General features: G+C 39.7%; 2 protein-coding genes across 2 annotated transcripts in view; one reads left to right on the forward strand and one right to left on the reverse strand.

The window, feature by feature from the left end:
* LOC134670743 (uncharacterized) overlaps nucleotides 1-22815 on the forward strand; it is a 107769-nt gene extending 84954 nt beyond the window's left edge. Inside the window, exons 6-17 of the mRNA XM_063528560.1 lie at nucleotides 3452-3721; nucleotides 4097-4413; nucleotides 4533-6086; nucleotides 6358-6583; nucleotides 9060-9188; nucleotides 9941-10088; nucleotides 10543-10684; nucleotides 11263-11382; nucleotides 12272-12467; nucleotides 14486-14639; nucleotides 15131-15309; nucleotides 20676-22815. Of these exons, the coding sequence (XP_063384630.1) occupies nucleotides 3452-3721; nucleotides 4097-4413; nucleotides 4533-6086; nucleotides 6358-6583; nucleotides 9060-9188; nucleotides 9941-10088; nucleotides 10543-10684; nucleotides 11263-11382; nucleotides 12272-12467; nucleotides 14486-14639; nucleotides 15131-15309; nucleotides 20676-20793 (3553 nt within the window). The 3' untranslated portion in view covers nucleotides 20794-22815. The remainder of the gene's footprint in view (nucleotides 1-3451; nucleotides 3722-4096; nucleotides 4414-4532; nucleotides 6087-6357; nucleotides 6584-9059; nucleotides 9189-9940; nucleotides 10089-10542; nucleotides 10685-11262; nucleotides 11383-12271; nucleotides 12468-14485; nucleotides 14640-15130; nucleotides 15310-20675) is intronic.
* LOC134670850 (facilitated trehalose transporter Tret1-like) lies at nucleotides 16194-20170 on the reverse strand. Its single transcript, XM_063528669.1, has 4 exons — nucleotides 20154-20170; nucleotides 18968-19144; nucleotides 18394-18607; nucleotides 16194-17439 (listed from the first exon to the last, which is right to left on the reverse strand). The coding sequence occupies exons 1-4, from the start codon at nucleotides 20168-20170 to the stop codon at nucleotides 16309-16311; spliced, it is 1539 nt and encodes a 512-aa protein (XP_063384739.1). The 3' UTR covers nucleotides 16194-16308.
* Nucleotides 22816-26118: the final 3303 nt, after the last annotated feature.

A 26118-nucleotide genomic window follows, 5' to 3' on the forward strand; every position in this document is an offset into this window, starting at 1 on the left:
CACATATTATGTATCTTGAAACATTGATAGATCTTGACTAAGATAAATCTTAATAGCCATAGCCACACGGCAAACTCTCGTTATCCATCCTCTTCGAGTTATCTTTTTTCTCTGGAATTTCTTCTCCGCTTTTGGACTATTTAATCCACGAAGTCAAGTCAGCATTTTTGATCTTCCCATCTTTCTGACAAGAAATTTATTGAAAATAACAATTTCAATAAAAGCTTGTAAAAAGCGACGTGGCGTTCTATCAAAGTATAGACTAAAATATTCATAACTACCTTTTTTGTCGAAACGCGGTTATCGATGCGCACTTTAAATGATTGATGATCAAATTCTCTTCAGTCGCACGTTTTGGGCGAGTTCGTAATAAAGCTGTAAGTACAAATTTAACCCGGCGAACAAGTTAATGCAAAGAAATTTTTCACCTCAGCAGCTCGAACAAGGGTACTTTGCTTCTTGAAAACAGTGAGCAAAATGCGATTTTGCTCACTGAGTCATTTTGTCTCACTCAGAATATATTATAGAATCTTTCGCTTGCACGGGACTCAAAATAAGCACTCGAAGAAATATCAAACTTTGATCTCTTGTTGTACAAATAACTATTAACCATATTGATCTGTGGTAACACGTCTGATAATGAGTCGCTTCGCTATGACCCAAATGGACTTAATGTCACACGTCTGAAACTATGGTACTCCACGGGTTATATCTTAAAGTCCTTATAAAAAATACTCTTACGCATGTCTAGTATCGACTTAAGGATGCTCATGCGTTCCCGCCGTGCCAATATTTATGTGATCGTAGCAGTAGCCGGAAGATTTTCTCAATAGTTCTTTGAACAGTTTAAATGCCATTGACATGGCACGGACATGTTGCACGGGTTATTGTAGTGTTAATCTTATAGGTGTATTTCTTTACTTATTAGATGAAATCCATTAGCGATATCATAGGTATTTAGGTAGGTATTTATGTGTCTGTAATAAACTAACATAGGTATGCCAGATTTGCGCTAACTTGCAACACAAATAAGTAGGCACGATCTACTCTACTACTGGTTTAAGGGGCCCACTGATTAACAGTCCGCCGGACGGTATCGGCCTGTCACTTGTTCGGAACTGTCAAAATTTTGTTCTAACTGACAGGCCGATACCGTCCAGCGGACTGTTAATCAGTGGGCCCCTTAAAGTACTGAATCAGAACCCAAAGAGTTTAATATTTTTGACTTACTATCCCAGGACGCCTTGAAAAGTAGACCACTCAGCATTGCAGAATACATATTGCATTTACACAAAATATATTATGTTTACGATGCAGATATGCATCATAATACCAATGTTTAAATTTAAAAAAAAAAACGTTACCAAGTCTTTTTCCGATAGGTCCTAATCCTAGTACCTCCCTGTTGAAATATCATATACAGGACAGAACTCAATGTGCAACTAGCTACAAAAGTGCATAGAGGCATTACTTATACATGGAATTCATTCATAAATAGGCCATGCACTTTTGCAGTTGGGTGTACATGAGCCATTTTAAATTCGCGGTAGGTTGGCTACCATCCAAGAGCTGACATCTCCAAATTACAAAGATTTAAATCTCCAGTCTACAACTAGTTTAGATAGGCTTGGCTTGAATTTAAATTGGAAAAGTTGTTCCTGGGTTTGAAATTAGGCATGTTATCCAAGGGTATCAACAAGATTGTTATCAGTAGATCAGTAGGTACTCTAGAAGTCTAGACATTTGATTATATCTCATGTCATAAACAACAGTGTAGGTAACGGTAGACTATGACTATGAGTATCTCCTTTGGCAATAAGTTTTATGAAGGTTCAATTAACTTCAATGCATATACTGTAGTTATTGAATAATGGTGAGTAACCGGAGATCTTTCCCAATTACACTAGGTAAATATTTATTTTTGCTGGGGAAAATGCCAACATTTAACATTGTGATTGCATTTCGGTTTGAAATAAATGACATATTTTTATATGTATATTGTTTACCCCTGTTCATTACTGTAGTAAACGTTAGTCAAAATGTTCAAATGTAAGCAAATAATATTTATTGTGACGAACAATAAAATAAAACTGAAACAAACTATTTGTATTTCCTTATCAGCCACACGTTGCCTAAGAGCCGATACGAGTACAATGGTTGCACAGATCCACTTTATAATTATTAACGCGTAACAATAGTTACAATGAGGTTGGTATTTGTAGTTGTTTACCTCATTACCAAACAATTATGTACTTACAATTAATGCACTAGTTTATGAATAGGTGTTTTTATCGCCTTCGTACTAGTTCACATTATTTTTATACTTACTCTTTACGTTTTTCAAAGCCTCTGGTGGGTATATCTTATTGTTAGTTATCACTTATTATTTAGATAACTACCGGCTATCAAATTCTATGAGAAAGTCGTTCCATAGGCCATCGACAGTTAACATTTTGCCATACATTGCTGTCACTATTTCCCTCAACACGCAGTTTTCACACAGCCAATACTTTCTTAGTTCTGCCACAGAATAAATAATAGTACTAGGTACAAAAGACTCACTCCCTAACAAAACACGTCTGTTACGATCAGCACAGATATGGCCGCTAGGTGCCGATAGCGCCACGCGCGGCTTATGGCAAACCCCAAAATTGGGGCCGAACGGATGCACTTTTAGCTACCTGTAGCAAAGCGACGAAATCGCGGAGTGAGCCACGCCTGGTTCTGCTTTCATAAAAAAATCTTCTATACGTATAATAACAGAACCGTGCTTAACAAGTGTATCGACCACTATCATGTTGTTGATCGTATGATGTGTGATATTTAGATCTCAATAAGAATACTCAAGCAGATACCTAATAAGCTTTCCATTCTCATCACGATACTTGCCAATATCCTGCCAAGCCGCAGCCATATCCGCATCCATTCAGTAAGTTTGCATTGAATTTCTGAGGAGCGATACTGTTGCATATAAATTAAGACCACACGGAATCTTAGGAGTCTTAGAGTTTTTAGATACTTTTAAATTATTAATTGTATAAAATGTCCTTATCTAGTGGTCTGAGGACTTCGAAGGATGGTTTAACTAGAATCAACAGACTTAATTTAGTTTAAAACAAACTTAAGGATCCACTAACACTTGTATATAGGTAGTTGTCCAAGTTGTTGTTTTTAGTAGGTACGTCAAGACCCAAACGGCGCCATTCGGGAAATGAATTAGAGATTAACTAGATACCTTAGTGGCGCCGCAATAATATTATTGAAGCGCTATGCGACGTAAGCGCCAGCCGCCATAAGGTACCTTTATCCGGGGAACGTCACATATGTTATATCTAGTTAATCTCTAATTAATTTCCCGCGAATCGCGCCGAAAGTGTCTTAATATTCGTAAACTTTGCCTGAACTTTCCGTTAAGCTTAATTTTCCTAAATTCCTGTTTCTTCTGTTGCAGACAAGTCCTATCCCACATCAAGAACATTCCTGAGCTGATCCTCCTCGGCAGCGAGTCTCCGACCGCCCGCCGTCTGCCCATCTTCTCCCTCATGGTGAAGCATCCTCGCGGCACGTTCCTCCACCACAACTTCGTGTGCGCGGTCCTGAACGACGTGTTCGGTATCCAGGCCAGGGGAGGGCTCGACAGTAACCTGAACTACGGCTCGGATATACTGGGCATTGATGACCAACTGTTGAAGGAATATGAGAAACTGCTGCATGTCGAAACGTGAGTAGAGTATTTTTAGCAGTGACTTTAACACAATATGATTTCAATTAAGGTTTGAACATCTCGCACCTAAGATTGTCATAGGTTCGACACGTACCGGCTTGGTGTTTGCAGATGTTTATATAAGTTTGAAAATAATTCCCAAATGATTTGAGTTTGCAAACAACGCAAAGTTAATATTGTTTTAACCGTGGTCATTGTTCGCATTTTTTCGATCGGCTTTAAGGTGCCGAAAATATTTAGCTAACATAACATTAAAACAAATATTAGGACGACAGGGAAATTTACTTAGTACATCACTAAACACTGTCTATTATTCAGATGAATGTAGTTTTGGCTCACATCCAGGTAGTTAATAATTCGCTAATCTTACAGACAAAAGGAGATAGCACGAGTGAGGAAACTAAGCGCTGTCAAGCTTCCTGATGTACCCATACACAACGAGCACCTCAGGCCTGGCTTCTGCAGGGTCTCTCTACAATACTTCATGTCCGATAGCGAATTGGCGTTCGTCCTTGAGGCATTGAAAATGGTTGCTACTGAAGGATGGAAGATATTGCCGCAATACGTGGTGAACCCGCAGACGGGACAGTGGAAACACCACACATGCTCCACACTAAGAGACAGAAAATCCCTGTATTCATTGAGGTTCAATGACGGAAAAGTTACGGCCAACGAAAGAAGAGTCTCGGGTAAGCACACAATGACGCGTAATGATTGTGGGAATGTTTATATCTACGCTAATTATGTCAGCGACTGTTTATTAGCCGCATTGTTTGTAAATCATTAAACATGTAAACGGTTATTTCAGGTCCTGGAATATTCCCGCAAACGTACACAGAATGCTTGCAAACTGCCAGAAATCTATTCAACCGGGCAAGGAAATTGGCAATGAAATGTTCGACAGCCGAGCCGGAAGTCAGTTTCAACCCGCGGATCGACTATCTGCGCTGGTTCATGTTACCCAAAGAGGCCCATGACCTTCTTCTGGGGCGGTCAGCGAATGTCAAGCATATTGTGCCATTTGATCCTTCCGGATACACCGGGGCCAGAAAGAGTCTACACACGAGAGCTAATATCACCTCATCTCCTATCTTAGGTTCTTCGCCGCGTCACTTCAGTCTTTCGGCTATCGACGACTGTCAGATATTTAGATTAAAGCAGAAACAAAAGTTCTATTCAAGAGAGTCTAGCCTTAGAGAGACGCCGCCGAAGGAAGAAGGTACTCCGACGTCGCATCCAGTTAAGTTTGCTGTTGGAGAATCAATATCGCCTCTTCGCCTGTGTCCGCAGTCAGCACAGCCTCTGTTGATTCGATCGAGATGCTATAGTTTAGGATCAGATAGCCCTGCTGTAGCATTCAGTGCCCAAACAAAACTGAACCTCGGGTTGAAGGAAACTAGTCCAAGCAGTATCACTGAGAAAATTAGTTTCTGCAACTGCGGGAGTCAGACTGATCTCCAATCGTTGGATGATCCCATGATCTCACCTCCAGTATTTCCTTTTAGTACTCAAAGCAGCACATCTGACTGTAGTCAGCTTGGACGCTCATCTCCAACGACGTCTTTGACATCGCAGACATCTGAGGATCTCCAGGCCTATGTCAAAGAGATGACAAAAGATATATGTACTGAGATTAAGTCAGAAATCCGCGAAGTAATATCCAGGGTAGATGATATTTTGGAAAATTCTGAAGCGCTTGATCAGTCGAATGTTAGTATAAACTCAATTTCTAGTCAGAGTGATAGGAATTCTGTATCAGTGATGGATGTAGCTGAGTATCTAATGGGAATGTCAAAGGAAATGGCTTCTGAAGTCAAGAGCGAGATCAGGGAAATGGTTAATCAGGTTGACGAGATGATATCACCTGAATACACCGGAAATAGTTCCAGAAAGAGTTCACCTTCACAAACGGGGAGAAAGAGGATAGGATCTGGGCCGGAGTTAGGATTAGATTTGAAAAGAACATCGCAGTGTTTGAGAAAGTGCCCTACAAGCCCTGTTCTGCCGACTCAGTTGGATATGGAAGAAGAAAATAGATGCTTCAAAAGATCGCCATCCTCGCCATCGCCAAAATCTGCTCAGTGTACACCTCTGCACGAAGCTTCGGGCCCGCACAATATTTCCTTTAACTCCAGTGAAACTTCAACGCCAGAAACTATTATCCAGGTGGTGACGTCACAGAACTCCCCAAACATGCCCAAGTCGATAAGCTCAAACAAACTCTCTGACGACGAAGCTTGCACAGACACGACCTGTAGACATTGTTCTGTCAAAAAACATTGGTGCCAAAATCCTTCAGTCAGCTCACAAGACAGTGGAATTAACATGTGTTACACTGAGACTGATTCATATTTAGAGTTCGGTAAGTGTTGATATTTTAGCAAGAATTTACGGTAGAAAATTCTAGTAATATAAATCAATCAAAACAGCAATCAATTTACGCTATGGCTTTGTTACAAGTGCCATTCATTGTTTTTATGAAATCTAGTTTTGTACAGTTGTTGTCCAGTTTTGCTCTGCATTTTATTGATCAAAATGCTTTTGAACGACAAGATTTTATTGTTTTATCTTTTGACCGCATGAACGGATAACCTATGCGACATTGTGATATTAATTTGAAATTATTTTTACAGTAAAATGGCGAACGTCTTCTGACCCAACAACAACCAACAAAACCAAGAAGCTGCAAGGTAGACTGAGAATGTGCCAAAAACATGACAAAAGCGAGGTGCCAGACATCATCGAGGGGGTGCCAGTGTGTTCAGGTGACCACGGACGCTCCGCCAAGAGATACAGTGAAGTGGTTGCTGAAGGAAGAGTGGTCTTTGACATACCTGACGACCAGGAGAATAAAGACAGGTCAGTTTAATTGGTCTTATAAGTCTTATAACTAGATTTGAGATAATATTGCTTGGTTGTTTTGTACTTTAAGTACCTACCCTTCTCTTCCCGTACAAACATTGGGTCGATCGAAAAAGTCTCGAGCAAACCTGTCAGGCTTGATTGTCTTTTCTTGGGGACATGAAGACGTAAAAATGTATTAATCTGACAAAATGTTAATCGATAAGAAAAAACCGTTAGTCAAAGATTAATACTCTCGTTGTAAAACTTGGCAATAGTTTTAGCCAGTGTCAATTTCAAAGCAAATTAGCTTCTGTGATTGTTGGCAATCCGTCAGGCGGTCTGGTATGCTTCATTTCACAATTTATTACGCTAGACTACGGACAAATTATCTTTCTGACTTTGTCTTTTATCCTTTTGTTCCGCTACACATTTTAATGTTCATGTAATTATGTTGATGAGCAAGACAGACAATGAGGCTCATTATATTATAACATAGATGTCTGAAAGATCGAGATATGTAAGTATCTTTCCAACAACTAAGTTCTATTATCCGAGCATTACATTATCAACTTGTTGGCAATTCTTTTTCATGTTTGTATAAAAATGTAAATAAAAACGTTTTTTTTTTTCATTAGAGTGTGAAAGTAGACAATTTTGTTAATTATGTAAGGGTTAATCGAAGCGGAAGAAAGGATAAATGACGACCATAGGTACTTTGGTAAAACTTCGGTCGGCATTTAGGCAAGATTATAAAGTTAGACCAAGAAAAGTCTGCCGCGATTTTGATACCATACGCAGTGCAAGTGTCATTTATACGTCATAATTTCATAGAAGTTTGACGTATGAAAATAACTGCGTGTGCTATCAAAGTCGCTGCAAACTTTTCTTGGTCTAACTCTATGTACCTGTATTGTATAGGAAGTATATTTTTGATAACGTGATGTCCGAAAATACCGAAATTATAATCTAAAGAATAATAATATCGATATGAATTAAATTAAAATTATGAGATTTTTTGGATCAATAACAAAAGAGATTTCTCAAGCAATCAGTGCGAGGCGCATCAGCACCAGTAGATAGAGCAGTATTAGCTCTATCATAACCAGAATGCATCTATTGGCAATCCCAACTATTTCTATTCAGCCAGCGGTGCCAAATGGCAGTGCCAACGTTATCGGCGTGCCGGCGCCAAGCCGCTCGACCTTCGCCGACCATTCGAGAAAGATCTTATTGGTCTGATTTGATTTCTTTTGAATTAATTTAATGATTGACGAATTCAGATATTCCACTAGGCGATTGTAATTTATTTACCTATCTACTCATATTTGACTTTACTTATTTATCGAAGACGAATATCGGAATCTGTAGGTACATTTGCCGTACTTGGTAAAATACGTATTTCTTATGTAGGTACCTGCAATATCTTACACAACGAATCGCTCAAAAATATCTGCCACAATCTTATTTGTAGAGCCATAACTGCATTTCAATATTATTGCGCGCTATTGTTGTTCCACGGAGGAATATCGATTGAAATTAATTCGACTGTTTGGTGTTCAAAAAAATTGATTCGACTCGGTTAAATTACAAAACATTATCGAGAAAACGTTCCTACTACGCATTTTACGATGAACGTACATATGTGAATGAAAATAAATGTAGTAATAATTACCTACTTATTGAATATTATGGTGCTTCATTTCAGTGTTTAATAACTTATCTAAAGGGTCTGGCCGCAATCCAATAGTGAAACTGCCCCTGGCTGAAGTGTAAACAAGTAAGAAGCTGGATTTTTAGCTGGATTTAAGCTGAAAATTAAATGCTGCTATTAAGTGCATGTAATATCCAAATTTCAAAACAATCGAACCACTAGTTTAGGGACAAAAAAATAAAAACGTTTTAAAAAAAATTTTTTTTTGGCCAAACCAAGGAGATTCTAGGCTTGGAATTTGGTAAAAAGATATCTTATAATACGACAAATTAACGCACCTAAGAAAGGTATACACTTCAGCCAGGGGCAGTTTCACTGTAGGATTGCGGCTAGACCCTTTCAATGATGTTCAAATTCATCAATATACCTAATTACAGTTTGTTGAAATGCCTACATTTAAGCATAGGTTTTTTCCTTTAAACCAAGACAGTAATCGATCTCTCGCTGACCTTTACAACGGACTCCCCTAAAAAATGTTACCATATCGTCCGTCCTACTGCGGTCCATTATTCTACAATAGGGCTTGTGTACAAATCACTTTTTTTCGGTCACTTCGCTCTCAAAATAGGTAGCGAGTCTATTTTACGAAATTTTGGAGCGCGTGGCTTTGACCGGTCGGGTAAAAAAAATCAAAAAAATACAAGTGGGGGAGGAGGGGTAGCCTAAAACCTCACCCAATATCACCAAGGAGTCTGGGGGTCAAAAAGGAGCCGAAAACATCTCGCGTGATTTGTGCACAACCCCATAGCAGCTTCTAAGTCGAAGTGTTCCCCGTTGCAGATGTAAGGATAAACGGTCGAGCCGATCTTCGAACGCGTCGAGCGGTTCCGAGAACAGCTCGCGCTCGAGCGGGTCGAGCGGCTACGGGACCGACCAGAGGGACTCGCGGGACGAGCTCTTTGAGAAAGGGTGAGGGAATCACTAATACTGCCCTTTATGCAGAGAGCGTGATGTGTACTGAGATCATCTGATTTTTCTTTCATTTTTTTATTCTTGGTTGTTCCAATTCCAACGTGTCTGAGCTTCGTGAACAGTAAACATCTATGTAGTTAGTTTGGTTCTTGATAAATACGTTCTGCATTTGGCAGCCCTTTGTTTATCTTTCTTTGCAAATTGTTTCTGAAGGCAACGTCTTAATGAAACCATAAAGGCACTTTTCTCTACCAATAAATATTATACTTATTCTTATTCTTAAATCCTAAGAGGATAAATTGCCAGAAGTCAAATTTGATCTAGACTTGTGACCTGGCTGATGATCTCAGTGGATGTCAAGGCTAAATCTCAGTGGCCTTTGGAATAAACGTTATTGTTTTGGCTTTCTATTATTTTCTTATTAGTAGCCTAGAGCGTTCCGCGAGTTCCTTAACCCATCTTAGTTTTTATAGCAATAACATAACGCTTTACCTATATAATGAGCTCTAATTCGTTGCTATTAGGTACTACCACAGACAATATATCGAGTAACCATGGCAATTAAATTATTTCAAAATGCAACGCTGAGCAAAAATAGCCACGGCGACTTGCGAACCTGATAAACCGGCAGAAATGGCAGAATTTTAAGTGTTTGGCCAGCATATGTAACCGCTTTTCTGCTTCAGCCCGAGCGATACTTGCAGAATTATATCGACTTTATTTAAATCTTCTGTTTTCCTCTTCCACAGCAGCTTGTTCAAGCCTGAGTGCTGCTGGGAGGAGTCAGAGCAGGACGACAGCAGTGCGTGCTCCGATACGTCGCTACCCGACTTCACTTTGGACGACGAGGGCAAGTGGCATTGCCCTCCAAAGGATGTGTGGAAGCCCACGGTTGAGGTGAGACCCACCACAGAGATGACAAAAGGATACCTACGTTCTTTGAGTAAAGATTGAAAGAACGTATCCCTAGACTGCAAACAATGCTTTTAGTAGCGAATCTATTTGGAAAAGTTCTTAGGGTTGGTATTCCACCTGTCAAATTTCTTTGTCATTGCGTCTCATTCTCTTTAAGTGAGATACACATTGGACAAAGAAATTGGATAGGAGAAATACCATGCACCCTTAAGTATGCGGCGCGGTAGATGGGTCACGCAACCTACACGGCAAAAATCACGTTTTCACCGAAGTTAGCCAAATATAAACTGCAAAGATGCGACACTTAGGTAAGCGCACGTCATGTGCATACCTATGAGCGCTGTTCAGTTATAGCTATCAAAATTTGCGGCATCAGTGTGAAGATCGCCTAGCTACCAACTAAACCAGAAATGAACACAAACTCTTGTAATTCCAGGCGATTCAAGAATACAACATGATCCGAGCGGGCGACAAGGTGCTGGTGTGCCTGTCAGGAGGCCGGGACTCCATCGCGCTTCTCCACACCATGCATCAGTACCAGTTCTATGCGAGGTCCAAGGGCACGCACTTTAGCATCGGTAAGTATTTTTACAAGTCAAGGACTGTTCCTTGACCCTGACCCTGAAGACCCTGTGGTCTTGAAATACATAAGTAACACCTATCAGCTTGTTTTAACCAAAATTCTTCTGCAGCCAGTATATTTTATAAGCTTCTTGCACTATTTGCTACTCTCCTTAGTTAATGGACGACCTACAGCATTTTAGCTTTTGCCGTGCGTCCACTCGACAGATCTTGTTAGCCAATGGAAATCAGTTAAAATAGTAAATACGTAAAATTTTGTCATTTTACTTAGTAGATATAGCTCATCTAACATCCTTAAATTAATCCAGTGTCGTTATTTCTCGTTCAGATTTAGAAGAATAGTAACTTTTATTATTGCCATAAAAAAATTACATGTTCATGTGATTAACTGACGGTCTTTCCACCGTGATACACTGCTGACTATTTTTTAATCCATGATAGCATCTAAACTATCATCTGACAAAGTATCAAGCGGGAGGCGATGACTGGCGATATTTGTTCCTGGCCCGCGGTCTATAGGTAACTGTTGTAGACCATTATTGTGGTGGTAAAGAAGTTCCATTATAAATTTCAGGAGCGCTATTCGTGCACGAGTCGAACTCGGACGTGGACCCGCTGCACCTCATGGCGTACTGCCGGACCCTGGGCGTGAAACTCATATACCAGGACAAGCTGGACGATGAGGACTCGCAGAGTAAGTTAAAACTAAACCTTAAAACCTAAAGGGACTAAAACTAAAATACAACTAAATATAAAAACAAACTCCCTCAAATCCCCTGTTTCCAACTTACTGGTCTTCGAACTTTAAGATACGTCAGTTAATAGAACTGGAATCGATATGTATTAGATATGTCAGTGTCAAATGTGATGTTTCTTCAAATAAAAAACGTCAAAGTTCGAATCGGGCCGATAGACCCCAGAATGCTGACCTGATTTTGCACCGCCAGACTCAAGCTTTGCGCAAAGAAGGAGCCCGCTTTGACTGTGGTCCCCCGACACACCTATCAGACGTTCCGACACCTTTTGAATATTTTTTTTGGAGTTAGTTCGATCAATTATATGTAAGGGACACTGTTCAACAACACAGGATCTTACGAAGGATTTCATTCACTAATCTAAGATTCAATATAGCTTTTAGCTAGGCACTTCAAAAAGTCTTGAGAATTGCTGGTTATTTATCAATTTTAGGTTAATCAGAAAGCTTGCTAGTTTGATTTACGAAGTGCCTCAGACCCCACGACCCCACCCAGTGACGAAACAAAAGTTATAGTGTTGTTGTTCAAGTTATTAATCCTATTCAAAGTAAATTTTCAAATGAAGATATATTATATAATATTGAGTCAGTGACGAAACAAATGTGATAGTGTTGTTTTTCAAGTTATTTGTGCTTAATTCACAGTAAATTTTCAAATGAACATATATAATAGTAACCAGTCTAGAACAACATTTTTGCGGATCTATTTATTACGAATTGCGATCTGTACTTACGAATGCCACATGATATCGTGGCATCTAGGGTTTTTTCGTAGACTTGATATACCTAATAACGTTTTTGGCCTAACAGTTAACCCTTTGTATTTCAGGGCGTAACAGCAACCGCGCAGAGCTCCACCGCTGGGCGTCGCACGCGGTCCGGCGGCGCGCGTACGCGGCGGCGGCCGCTCACGGCTACGGCGTCGCGGCCGTCGCTCAGCATCTAGACCATGCCGCGAGAGCGTTCATAGCTAGCGCCTTCCACGGCGGAGCGCTAGGGACTGTCAAGGCTCATTATCGAGTCAGGTAAGTTTACAATTTAACTGCAGTAAAACGCGGTCATTGAGAATTCTCAGCGGTGCAACCGGGACCGTCAAATTTTGGTTTGAAATGAGTTTTATGAGGTAGTAAAGTAGTTTTTTAGCAAAGCTGCTGTAGCACAACATTTGGATCATGCTTCGAGAGCGTTCATAGCTAGCGCGTTCCACGGCGGCGCGCTGGGGACTGTCAAAGCTCATTATCGAGTCAGGTAAGTTCACAATTTAACCGCAGTAAAACGCGGTCATTGATAATTCTCAGCGGTGCAACCGGGGCCGTCAAATTTTTGTTTCAAATGAGTTTTATGAGGTAGTAAAGTAGTTTTTTATTAAAACCGCGCATAGCGACGGTGTCGCTGCCGTCGCACGACATCTAGGCCATGCCGCGAGAGCGTTCATAGCTAGCGCCTTCCATGGGGCGCTGAGGACGGTAGATGCTCATAGAGAGTCAGGTAAACTAGGATACCTGATACCTCAAACGGTGCGAACAAAAATATTTTCTTAGTTGTGCGTCCGGGACGGTGGAGTTAAATAAGGTATAGTATCAAGAGTTTTGATTTTATATTAGTAGCTGTATATAATCATGATAGATTTTAGTGTGTTATTGATTGTCCATTAGGCGTAACGAAGCAATTTAATCATCAGAACACACTTTAGAATTAAGGTAAGATTATAAAGGAATGTTAGTTGCACCCACGAAGCTGCATTAATCAAAAACACTTAAGTTTGATACTACTTTCAATACCTACAGTGTATATTTAAGTAGATAAGAATGTATCACACTTGAGAGTAATTTTCTAATACAAGTGTCATATCCATTTCCCACACGCTGCTTGTAGTGGGTCACTGGAAATGGAGAATGACACCTTAGTGCTCAGTCTCTGCCATTGCGACGTACTCGGCGCTGTCAAACCCCACTATAAAGTGAGGTAAGTTGATGTAATATAACGACCAAATGTACTTAATATACCTCCAAATTGTTTGTGTTACAGATTACTTAAGGCACTGGTCCCACCGCGAGCTAGTAAGCTATGAGCTATCGGCTATAAACACGAACAAAAGATAAGCACTCCCGTGTAAATAAAAGAGACACGGCGATATTTATAGTTACTCGCCCAGCGGTGAGCTATAAGTATCGCCGTGTCTCTTTTATTTACACGGGAGTGATTATCTTTTGTTCGTGTTTATAGCCGATAGCTCATAGCTCACTAGCTCGCGGTGGGACCAGTGCCTTAGGCCCATTTACATGGTACGGTCAGCCAAGAAAGTGGTCTACCACTTTTCGACTCTATGAATCAGATGATAGAGTCGAAAAGTGGTAGACCACTTTCTTGGCTAACTGTACCAGAACTCGCATGCGTGTTTCATTACATTGCGGTATTTGACTGTCGGCTGAATTGGATGTAACCAATAGTCCTCAATGTAACTAAAATCGCATACGAGTTTGCGCGCCGTATAAATCAGTCCTTACTGATGTGGCGATGAAAAGCTTCAAAATTACGATATATCTACATCTCAGACACTAACAATTTCCTATGGGAAACGGCATTCCCTATTTTCTAAATGGAAACTTTCGTTATTGCTTGTGAGATTTCCCAAAAAATTCACAAAGTCACACCTCACTCTTGTCAGGTATTTTTCAAGCTCCAATGTTGAGAACCTTATTATTAGATTCCAGAAATGTTAGTTCCGATTCCTCCTTAGATTCATGGGTAAGATTTTTTTGGGAAGCCTGAACAAGAACCACATCAAATAAAGTGTTCTTGATTACAATTGACAGGAGGGCGAGGTAGATAGATAGATAGAATAGGTACTCTTTATTGGCACACCTCAGTAAAAAGATACAAAAGAAAAGAACAATTGATTATATGTAGAGGTAGACAACGGTCTTATCGCTAAAGAGCGATCTCTTCCAGACAACCGTACCAGGCGGAAAGGTTATGTGCAATGTTTTACGTTTTTCTTACCACTTATATGTTTTTCTTTAACATAACCTGTTATTTCCAGGGAGCACTCGCTGCGCATAATCCGGCCGCTGATCTACGTGCGCTCGCGCGCGCTGGCCGCGTTCGGCGCGGCGCGCGCGCTGCCCGACCTCCGCGCGGGGGCGGCGCAGGCGATTCCCGACGCGCGAGCGCACCACGCGGACAATGATGGGTTAGTTTTTGTTATACTTGCTGTTACTGTATAACACGTCCTTGGCGCTATGTATACGCAAAGGCGTGGCGTCACAGGATAAATAATACTCGTAGTACTAGGTACAGAAGGTTCACTCTCTAACAAAACGCGTATAGCGTCTATTATGACAGATATGACCGCCAGGTGGCGCAAGCGCGAGTAATCGTGGCACTACTATTGCTAGACACAAAAATTGGTGTGAGCCTCATGTACGAAATCGCGGTGTGAACCAGGATTAATGGCGTATATATAGATATAACATGCCAGATTGTTACCATACGCGTTTGTAGCCGTTTTTGCCAAACAATGGGTTAAAGGTTAAACCTTCTGAGGCGTTCAAAGGCTTAAGCGCCATATTTTTCATTTGTTACTCATATTTAAAACCAGCCGAAATATCCATTAATTTACAAGTTGAATATTATGAACGCCTATTACTTTAAACACTTTTATTTAAAATTTTGTTTGTGTAACTAGCTAAAACTGCTAATATTTACTTCCAGGCAAGAACGTGAGCATTCAACAGAATCGGTACAAGTGCGGCGTTCCATCTCGGAACTGGACTGTGCGAGAGATGTGCTGGCACTGCACGAGAGACTGCATCCGTACCTGTTCAGCAGCCTTAAGAGCGCCTTGCATCCACTGATCAGCGCAAGGTAGGCCCCTCTACAATATTTTTTTTTTTTTTACTTGAGTAATGCATTTAGGCATTCTGCCTAACCGGGGAACTAGGACGGATATTTCGGAGTTGTGGCCAAGGGGCCAAATAGGGGCTATCTACGAGTTACAACTGTTATGAGATGATTTTGTGATGATCTCTCTGAGCTATGATCAATTAATTGATCATGATCACTATGATCAGTTATTTAGATCTTTGCATATGTAGGTACATATTATTTATTACCTACGCAAATAAGTGACACACCATTACAGTAAAAAACCGGGCAAGTGCGAGTCGGACTCGCGCACGGAGGGTTCCGTACCACAATGCAAAAAAAAAAAAAAAAACGGTCACCCATCCAAGTACTGACCACTCCCGACGTTGCTTAACTTTGGTCAAAAATCACGTTTATTGTATGGGAGCCCCATTTAAATCTTTATTTTATTCTGTTTTTAGTATTTGTTGTTATAGCGGCAACAGAAATACATCATCTGTAAAAATTTCAACTGTCTATAGCTATCACGGTTCGTGAATACAGCCTGGTGACAGACGGACGGACGGACGGACGGACAGCGAAGTCTTAGTAATAGGGTCCCGTTTTACCCTTTGGGTACGGAACCCTAAAAACTAAGGCACTGTGAAACTACAAATTAAGAATACAAGAAAACAACAAAAAAAATACAAATAAAAACCAAAGACAAATTAAACATTAGATTTGGCATTAGGTAACAGCGTGGCTCCGTTGGGTCGTCTGACTCGGCGTAGGATATACTTCCTCAATTGTGTATATTCTGTTTAAGTTCAAAATAAGTTTAGGGCATCTATAGAAGTCTTCTACTATGCAGTTCTGCATAACATAAAAGTCGTTCACTTAAAGAAAATGACATGAATAATATTAATTAGGCGTATATTCAGCTAAAAGTACAGAAAGTAAATTCGTTGAATACCACTTTATTACGCTTACGCATTATTAGTCTTCTTGACTTTTTGAATCTTAGGCGGATTGTTTGACTGGACTTTGCGATCGATTTAACGGTTCATTTTCCTTTATGTCAGCTTCGTTTGGCAACAACCTGCCTCCCTCTCTGAAATGTTCCTCGATCTGCTGCAGTGTGCGACCACTCGTTTCGGGGAGCAGCATCCCCACCACTGCCATGCACGCTACAATAACTATGCAGTACAACGCTAACGTCCCATGAACACCCACGGCCGAACAAAGATCAGGAAACGTCTTCAGCACGCCAAAGACGGTCACAAACAACGACAGTAAGCTAATGCTTTCAGAGTAGCTTCTAAATCGCAACGGAAATACTTCGCCAGCAATCACGGGACCTAGTGGGATGACACCTATATATAAGCATATCATTTGCGTGCTTACGAGAGTCCCGGGTATCCAGATAGTGTCGAATGGAAGATAGTCTTTTGCTTTAGCGAAGGCGTAAGCAGCGATCGCTGTTTGCGTGCCGACACATAAGGCCCCGGTAATAAAAAGTAAAGTTCTTCTTTTGATTTTATGAACAGCGTAAACTGCGACGATGCTAGACATAATACTTTGAACGTCTAACGCTACCATCCAAGCTGAGGTATTGGCATCAGAACTCATCAGAACATTCAAAAGAGGTATGGGATACACAACCATCAATGTCCCAATTGTAAAACTCACCATGCTAAACAATGCGCTCATTAACAGAATGGGTTTATAAAATTCCCTTTTCGCGAAAGCAAATATCTTAAGCTGGTGATTTTCATTGGATTCGTGCAGTTTAGTGGCGAGTATCATATTTTCTAACTCTTGTAATTCTTCCTGGCTTCGTAACCACATGAAATTTTTCCTGCACTCGTCGTGTCGACCTCTCGTCGCGAGCCAGCTGGGCGTCTCGGGAGAGCATACCGTCATGATTAAAGCTATGATGGAGAAGGACATAGAGACGAGTGCAGTCATTTGGTAGCTGAGTAATGTGCCGATGAGGTGGACTAGCATGATGCCCATGATTTGTGCGAGCGAGACAGTTGTGAGGAACGCGCCGCGGTAGAGCGGGCTGGAGCACTCGCTGACCAGTACAGAGCGGAGAGGCATCATCATGCCGCTTACGGCACCTTGGAGGATCCTTGCAACCAACATCGCCTAAAATAGAGCAATGTTTTTAAACGAATAAATGTGACACTAACTTCTAAACTAAGTTAGAGGCAAACAAAAAATTACTTCTTCAAACAGTGATATTCAGAACAAATAGGTACAATGACTCCAAACACATTTCCTTACAGAGATCCCTTGACCATTTATTGGTTTTCATCATAAGTCTCTGCTTAGCCTTAAGGTTGACTGGTAGAGAATGCCTTGTGGCATTAAGTCCGCCTTTTGTACTATAAGATTTTTCTTTTGTGCAATAAAGATTAAATAAATAAATAAATAAATAAGTCCTAATTTACCGAGACTGCATCCTAAGTTGCTGAACAATACAATTACTTATTTAAAAAGGCATAGCTCCGTTATTTCTAAGGTGATTTGGAAATTTTAGTTTCTCAACTGGTTTGTTGATTCGTAATGATTTCAAATTTTTGACCCTTCATGTGTCGATATCCAAGAGCGGGAAGGGAAAAAATGCCCACGTCTGCCGGCCTCCATTTCGCATATTTTACCACATATGCTGGGGGTTGGGCGGGGCAATCCACCATCACCCAATTAAACACGGAATAATGAAGTTTCTATAAACATAAAGTTTGTTGATGATACTTACCGACTGTAGCCTGTCTTTGTCTAATGATCAAGCATTGTTATATGTTAGTATCAGTGCAGCAGTGCAGAACCAATTTTTGACACATCTTTCCATCAAGAGAGAGTACCTAAACATTGACTCGCAGCGGGATACCAGCAGACGGGCAGATATAGTACGGTATATGACCAGACATGCACACAATGGCGTCTGACACCATGAAGGGATAAGGATAGTTGGAAGTTGTTCGTTGACTATCTCAACTTTTGCTGATAGCATGGAAAACATGGCGGCGCGACCATTACTTTTGCTGTTGTGATGATGACTTGTATATCTCTAAGGCAGGAGCAGTTGATGATGTTTACCTCATAACTAGTAGCAAGGATGAATATAGCCCAGCTGATCAGTGTGACTATGATGACGGCGAGGTGAGCCGCGCGCCGTCCCGCGCGCGCCATCGCCGCCGGCACGACGAAGTTGCCCAAAAACATCGGCAACATTTCTACAGACCCTGTCAGCAAAAACAACAAATACAGGAACAGATGTATTGTCGAATAAAAGAAGTCTCTAAATTCACAACTGCAAAAATTACTCTGGGACTTATGATTACTCCGACTACGCTAAGTTCACACTATACTGGAAGCTTTCATACTTGATGTATAATGTAGCATTTGGCGTGAATACTGCTATTATTATTGGGTCTCCTCACTATCTATGCATGGTGGCTAAAAATACCCGTTGCCAGAGAGGTTTTGCAGCAACTTTTACTATGGGACCAACCTCGACATCGGGAAAAAAGCATGTTTCATATATGGCTGGTACATTTTCCATGGGAGAGAAATGTTTTTTTGCGATGTCGGGGTTGTTTCCATAGTGAAAATTGCTCAGTAAAATCCTTAAACGTCCCTGGTAACGGGAATGCAGTTATTTTTTTGCCACCGTGTATATCTGCGCTTACCTATCCATGAGGCCTGGTCTTGAGTGATTGGGATGCTAGACCCTGGGCCCTGCAGCTGCGGCAGGAGCACTGCTGGGAACCCCATGCCGCAGCCGCAAGAGCTGATGACGCTGCAGCATACCGACGATGTTACGAAGCACTGAATAAATACATACAAACTTTAAAGCGTATCCAGACTAGTCAATTTTTCGCCAATCTGATTAAATTGCCCGATCGAATCAGGATGTGCGGAGGCAAACGCCAATTTGGCTCGCCGAATTCAACCGCCGATAATGACCGATATTACCAATAAAATGAGGTGCGGACGCAAGAATAATATATAGGTGGGTTAAAAAATAAGCGGCCCAAATTTCTAATTCCACGCATACAGAGTCGCGGGCAGAAGTTAGTAAATACATATATCTAAGTGTTTATCGCGCGACCTTTGTCCACTTACTTGTTTTAAAAATGGGGATATTTTCTTATTTTTTTCACTCATAACGGCAATTGTTATCAATTTTATTGGTAGATATGTAACGCAATGCGTAGAGAATATAACTGGGCCTACATATCAATGCCATCAAAATTTTAAAACCGACCATGAGCATGTCGGGCTATCTTCTGGGTTCCGTGGTTGCCGTGTAATTATGTAGGCACAGTGCGGGTTCGCGTTGAATGTTAAAATTACCTACCTATGTTTATATGTAGGTAAAAATGGTTCCCCTTGTTTTGACATAATTTTACTTTTGAGAATTCTTTATGGCATAATCTGTTATAAAAAAAAATTGTTTAGTTCGGACCAACATAATCCATAACATTAATACCTATAAAACTAATAAGTTAACCTAACACTAACACTTATAACATTAATAACTAACCTTGAGCTTAAACTGTTATGGCATAAATAGTCCAGTTTAGCATAATGTGTAGGTACTTACTAACGATGATACCACGTTCGACGTGTTGCCTTCTGTCGCACTTGTAAATTCCTAAGTTAGTGTGACAGGGAGGCACGTGGAACGTGGTTCGCGGTAAGCCCTCTGTTCGGATGGACAGACGGCCGGACGGGCCGATGGACAGACAGAAACTAAATCTAAGGGGACCCTAGTTGACCACGGAACCCTAAAAATCATGATTCTAATTAAATAGGCAGCAATTGTGTAAATTATTAACGCACTGTTTGTTTACTGAAGATGTGCGTACATTCGTACAAGGTAACGAGTAAAATACCACTGCTTATGCTATAAGCCCCCTCCAGACTATGCGCGTGAATCGCGGGCGAAGCCGATTTCGCTGTCTGATTCACGCGCATAGTCTGGAGGGGGCTTTAGGTACTTTCAACGTGACTACTTAAGGCGTATCCAGACTAGTAAATTTTTCACCAATCTGATTAAATTGCCCGATCGAATCAGGACGTGCGAACGCAAACGCCAATTTGGCTCGCCGAATTCAACCGCCGATAATGACCGATATTACCGATAAAATGAGGCGCGGATGCAAGAATACCAATTTGTGAGGCCAGTATTTTCGTTCTGGGGCATTTTTTCAATCAGAGGGCTCTAATATCACTATAAATCTAAAATTGGAGATTGACGCCAATTTGATTTCTGATCAAATCAACCGATTTGTTCAGTCCCGTCTTACCACTTTACTTTCAACGTGACTAAAATATTTACTTATTCAGTGGTTAAACGTTTTTTTTTATTCCAGAAACATCGAGCAAGATCTGAAAGAGCATAGACACCGGAAGAAGTCTGTGATTCAAATGAAGAACGGAGCGCCGGTGTACGACTCCGAGGAGGGGACTGACGAGGAGCCCGTGCCATAGACAAACTCTCTGTCGAATTATTGCTTCACGGTACAGAGGGGCTACCGTAAAAACCGAAATTGCGGGGATCTTTCTCTTTTACTCCAATGAAGGCGTAATTATAGAGTGACAGAGAAAAATCCCCGCAATTTGCGAACTTCGATTTTCTCGGTTGGAAAAAAGAGTAGAAATTAAAAAGTGGCAATACTGTAGTGTCGTCCCTTTCAAACCAATTAATATAAGAAAACGGGACGACACTAGTGTTGCCACTTTTTAATTCCTACTCTTTTTTGGCAAGCTGTAGGACACTGGTCTTTGATTAATTGTAATTGATTAAATGATATCCGCCAATAGGCAGCCATTTCAACATTACTTGACTCAGTGGTATTTTATTGTCAAAAATATTGTTTTCGACAAACTTACCGGCTGTTTTAAGCTAATTTTACGGATACGTAGTGTACGTAGTACGTACAAGTACGTACAGTCCTAGTGGCCTAGGAGTCAAAATGGCTGTACATGTAGATGTAGGTTACAGATTTGTAATTTTTTAAATAATTGCATGATTGTTCAATGACCAGAATCGTACATTGACAGAGTAGTTATATATCTGTTGTAGTTTTCGCAGAAATATTATTGTGATGTTTCAGTGATTATTTTAATATTTGTGATCGAGAATAGATTTTAAATGTGGTGAATATTTTGACCTCATAGTTTGTACGTTCGAAATTCAAGTCATAGTGTTGTGCGAGTGTGATTAGATTAAAAAATATATATTTAGGGTTGCCATATTGATAATTATTTTTTCTACTATAAATGAAATAGGTATGTATAGCTATATTTCATACGTTATTTTTTATGCGAGCGTGTTATTAAAATGCATTTGTAACAGGAACAGTACGTTCCATTTATTATACAAATAATTGCATGTTTTGTTGATTGTATGATTATACTGTTTTATACATATGAAAATAGAACAGTAGATATATTTATTGCGTCAAGTTAAAATATTTTCTATGGCGGTTCTAATATACATAGTAATAAAGTCCATTATTACCAATTATAAATGTTGTTCAGATTTCCTAATTTTAAAGTAAGAGTTAAACGTGTGACACAAAAAGGTGCCAGTCTTATTTATAGAAAATTTCAGTTAGAACTTAAATTTATTGGGTTCCATAAAGGCTACCAGCATACAATGTAAAATGTATTGGGGTAAATTCGAAAGAAAAAAAAAACAAAAAAAAAGTAATGAATAATTCCAAAACGGGACTCCTATTATAACGGAGTATGAGTGATATGTCATTGTATGGAATAAAGAAACAAACATAAGCTATAAGCAAGTATGAATAAGGCCGGTTCTCTTGAACATGTGTATTTTTAAGTCATTGTAGAAATATCGAATTACTTTGACTGCTGTAAAATAACAATAAAGGCGGGATCCCACCAGTGTGCTGCACTGTGCGGTAAAAGCATATTTGTACTGAATATGATTGGCTGCACAGTGCCGCACGCTGGTGGAATCCCGCCTTTAGGAAATGTCGGTAACATAGTTTGAAAATGTCTATAGAATTTCTTTGCAATATTTTCATCTGTAGAATGAATTACTTGATCTAAAACATGGAGTAATTCCGATTAGTCCCGATGATTTTCTGTAAGAATTGGGAGTCTTTATAATCTGAGGTCTAGTATACTGTTTCAAAAATGTTTCTCTAAAATCTTAGTGTAAGTGGATTGTCTATTATCGTTCGATATTACCTTTACGTTGCATATATTTTTTCATTGTACAACGATGATTTTATATGGCCCGTTTTAAAAACTGGCAACATCAACAGCCAGGTTCCATTTTTAAGTAATTATATTTTTTTTTAATATTAAAATTGGAATATGGCAGTTGGTGTGAGACTGATTTTGATTTTATTAAATAAGACTATTAATCATTAATTATGTTAATAAAAAGTTAAACTTGACATAAATTGGTTATTAACTTTTATTCTTAGCCGTTTTACGGATATGATGAAATTTTAGTTAATAAAGCTTTTTTATTGATTTTCTCGTTTTATTACTATATTGTTGCGATGTATATGTAACTAAATAAATGTAAATGTTAATCAAATTCCTATATTTTTAGGATGTAGCACCTATTGGTAAGAAAGAAGTGTCATGATTAATGTTCCGAGTCCCGTCAGATGCTTCCAGAGATATTGTATTCATATACATCGTCGTTTAAGTACCTATAATAAAGAGATCTTTTATTGGAACCTGGTGTTTTATTTTAACTTAAGTTTAGGCACAGAATAAGTAATAGTACCTACTAGGTACAGAAGACTCACTCTCTAACAAAACGCGTCTGTCACGATCAGCACAGATATGGCCGCTAGGTGGCGACAGCGCTACGCGTGGCTTATGGCAAACCCCAAAATTGGGGCCGAACGGATGTACTTTTAGCTACCTGTAGCAAAGCGACGAAACGGACGAAATCGCGGAGTGAGCCACGTCTGGTTTAGGACATTAAGGCCCACTTGCACCATTCCACTAACCCGGGGTTAACCGGTTAAACCGTTACCTAGTGTCAAATTTTACTGGAAACCATGGTAACTCCAGATTTAACCGGTTAACCGCGGGTTAGTGAGATGGTGCAAGTAACCCTTAGGAGGCGGATAAGAAAATAGACTCCTTTCAAATTTAAACATTTATTTACTAAACTAAACTATGCACTAAATAATTTTACATTTTATGCGTGATCGTGCATGAGTTTACTTACTTAAGTTAATGAGTATTATAAGTACTACCATTTCTTTCGTACAAGATTATCCAACACTGAACGTGACAAACATAAACTATATAATTTTAACATGTTTAAGCATTAAATATTATAAACCTAGATTTAAATTTCATAGCATCCATTTTAACAAATCTAAAGGTGAAATCACACTGACTCGTTCACGTAACGCTGTCGCCGATTCAAAGTCTAAGACAACGTAGAATCAATGCAGTGTTATTCTACCCTAAGTATTAAGTAGATACATAATTATATAAATTAAAAGAATATAAGCATGTGTTGCGAATAGCAAAAAGGTTTATCGTTTAAAATATAAGTTCTATATTCTAAGCTTAATTCTATTATGCAGTTAATAGGATACATATAGCGGAGAATTACATTTTATTATAGCTGATTTATTTCTTCCCACCCTGGCAACATGGCTTCCCACCTGGAAAACAATGTTTACACACTGTCACACTTTTCTAGTAATGTCATTTTAGATTTCCTACTTATACTGCAAAACGTAATTCAAGACCAAAAAAAGTAAGACAATGTTGCCACTGCAATAATTTGTTTGTAAAATATACTAAATTCCTTCTGATAAATAATCACGCTAAGATAATTTATTCATTAGTAATTTTACTCCTGCTATTTAAAAAAGTACTTTTATTTACTTATTTGTACTTAAATACAAGACGCGCTAGTAAAAAAGTGGCAACATTTTATACTTTTTTTGGTCTTGAATTACGTTTTGCAGTTTAGGTCAAGTTAAGCCGGATACTCATTAGCGAGCCATAACCGTAACCGTTGCATGAACTGTAACCAAAAAAACATAGTGTGTACGTACATTATGTTTTTTGGTTACAGTACATGCAACGGTTACGGTTACGGCTCGCTAATGAGTATCCGGCTTTAGGTATAGTGCAATGCGGTAACTTCGTAAAATAATCTTGAAAGCAAGGATGAATATCATTGTTATTTTTTATCATAAATATTTTAAACTTGGTCAAGCAGACCTTGTCAGTAGAAAAAGGCGGCAAATTAGAAAAATGTAGGCACGACGTTCCTAAGGCACGAAGGGATATCGTTTCATAGAAAATTTTAATTTCGCGCCTTTTTCTACTGACAAGATATTGTATATTTGTTATGAAAAAAATCAATGGATACCCTAAAATATTCGCCTCTTTCCTTTATGTTATCGGTTATCGCCATACCAAGTGGAGTTATGGATGGTAAGGTGTATTCGGGTAATACCGAATGTCGGATAATTCCGAAATTCAGATGAAAATCACCCTTAATTCCATCATAATAAAAGTCTCATTTCGGAATTATCCGACAGTTTTCGACATTCGGAATTACCCGAGTAAACCTTACAACATAAAAAAAATATATTTTAGTAACAATTTTCCAATTAAAATTCATTCCTTTGAAAAAAAAAAATTATTTAATTTTGGAGGCTCTTAAGAACATATGAACTTGGAACAGTAAAAAAAACCCTAAAATAGAAAACATTTAGACGGTGACATACCGGAAGCCTTGCCGTCGCCGCAGGCGCAGCTGGGCCCGCAGGTACAGTTGGCCCCGCACGCGGCCTTGCCGCCGCCGCACGTGTCTGTAAACACAGTCGACTGTACAACAACTGACTAACACGCTTCACACACCTTACTTAATTGAGTGCACAGACTAGACATCCACCAGACTGAGCATAGTCGCGCTACCCCCTCTGCCACGCATAATATGGTAATTCTATTCCATGTTAGAGTCGAAAGTGTCTTTATGTGACGTCCGTGTCTTTGAACGGACCAATCACGGCACAAAACTTTGCTCTCCTCGTCCCGCGCACTCCCGCATTTTTGGCATCATCGGTTGCATGAAGTAATTGCTCTAAACTCGGTCTAGAGGATTCCTAGTTTATGATTGAGTGTCATGTCCTAAGTGGCATCCTAACTAGGAAAAATGTGGCCACCATAAGTACCATATGCCACATGTTTGCCGTTTAGTTGATAATTATAAAGCAAAAAATAAAACTATGCGATAAAGACCAAAAGTTGGGGAATCTGTAGGTCAACAATAGTAATATATTGATTTATACAGAAATTAATTGGTTTATTGCAAACAAAGTTCCCCCAATGAGGGCGCCACTGGATGGATGATGCAGTTTTAACCATAGATTTTTTTTACATTTTACACAGCTAAACGCTCACGTTAGACGAGGCGTCCGATATGTCATTTTCTATGACGGCTGATCGGTGATCACGTGGTGCTTTCTACAGAAAATCAAGCGCCGGAAGCTCCGGCCCGGTCCCGGCCCGGTCTAGCGTGAGTCATCCTTAAGCCTAAGCAAGATATATACCGTGTATACAGCACGGAGACAGTAACAATGATTGCAATGCTCCAGACAGTCTCGTTGGGTCCAGAAATAGCCGGGCATAGTTCAACTACAAACGTCTCTAAGCAAAGTGCAATCGATTTGATCACTCGATAATTAAATCATACGTTACAAGTAGGTACAGTTAACCAATTTGATTCCTAGGCCACTATTTTAAAACCTTGTCGCTTTAACTATTGTATAAAACTATAAATGCCAT

This window comes from Cydia fagiglandana, chromosome 14 (assembly GCF_963556715.1).
Source record: "Cydia fagiglandana chromosome 14, ilCydFagi1.1, whole genome shotgun sequence".
In the NCBI taxonomy this organism is placed as follows: domain Eukaryota; kingdom Metazoa; phylum Arthropoda; class Insecta; order Lepidoptera; family Tortricidae; genus Cydia; species Cydia fagiglandana.

Bases quoted from the DNA above. Each gene is read 5' to 3' on its own strand.
- LOC134670850 (XM_063528669.1), bottom strand. The intron at 18,608-18,967 runs GTGGCAAAAAAA...TAATTTTTGCAG, and splicing joins GGTAAGCGCAGATATACACG to TTGTGAATTTAGAGACTTCT. The intron at 17,440-18,393 runs GTAAACATCATC...GCTCTATTTTAG, and splicing joins TCCTTGCTACTAGTTATGAG to GCGATGTTGGTTGCAAGGAT.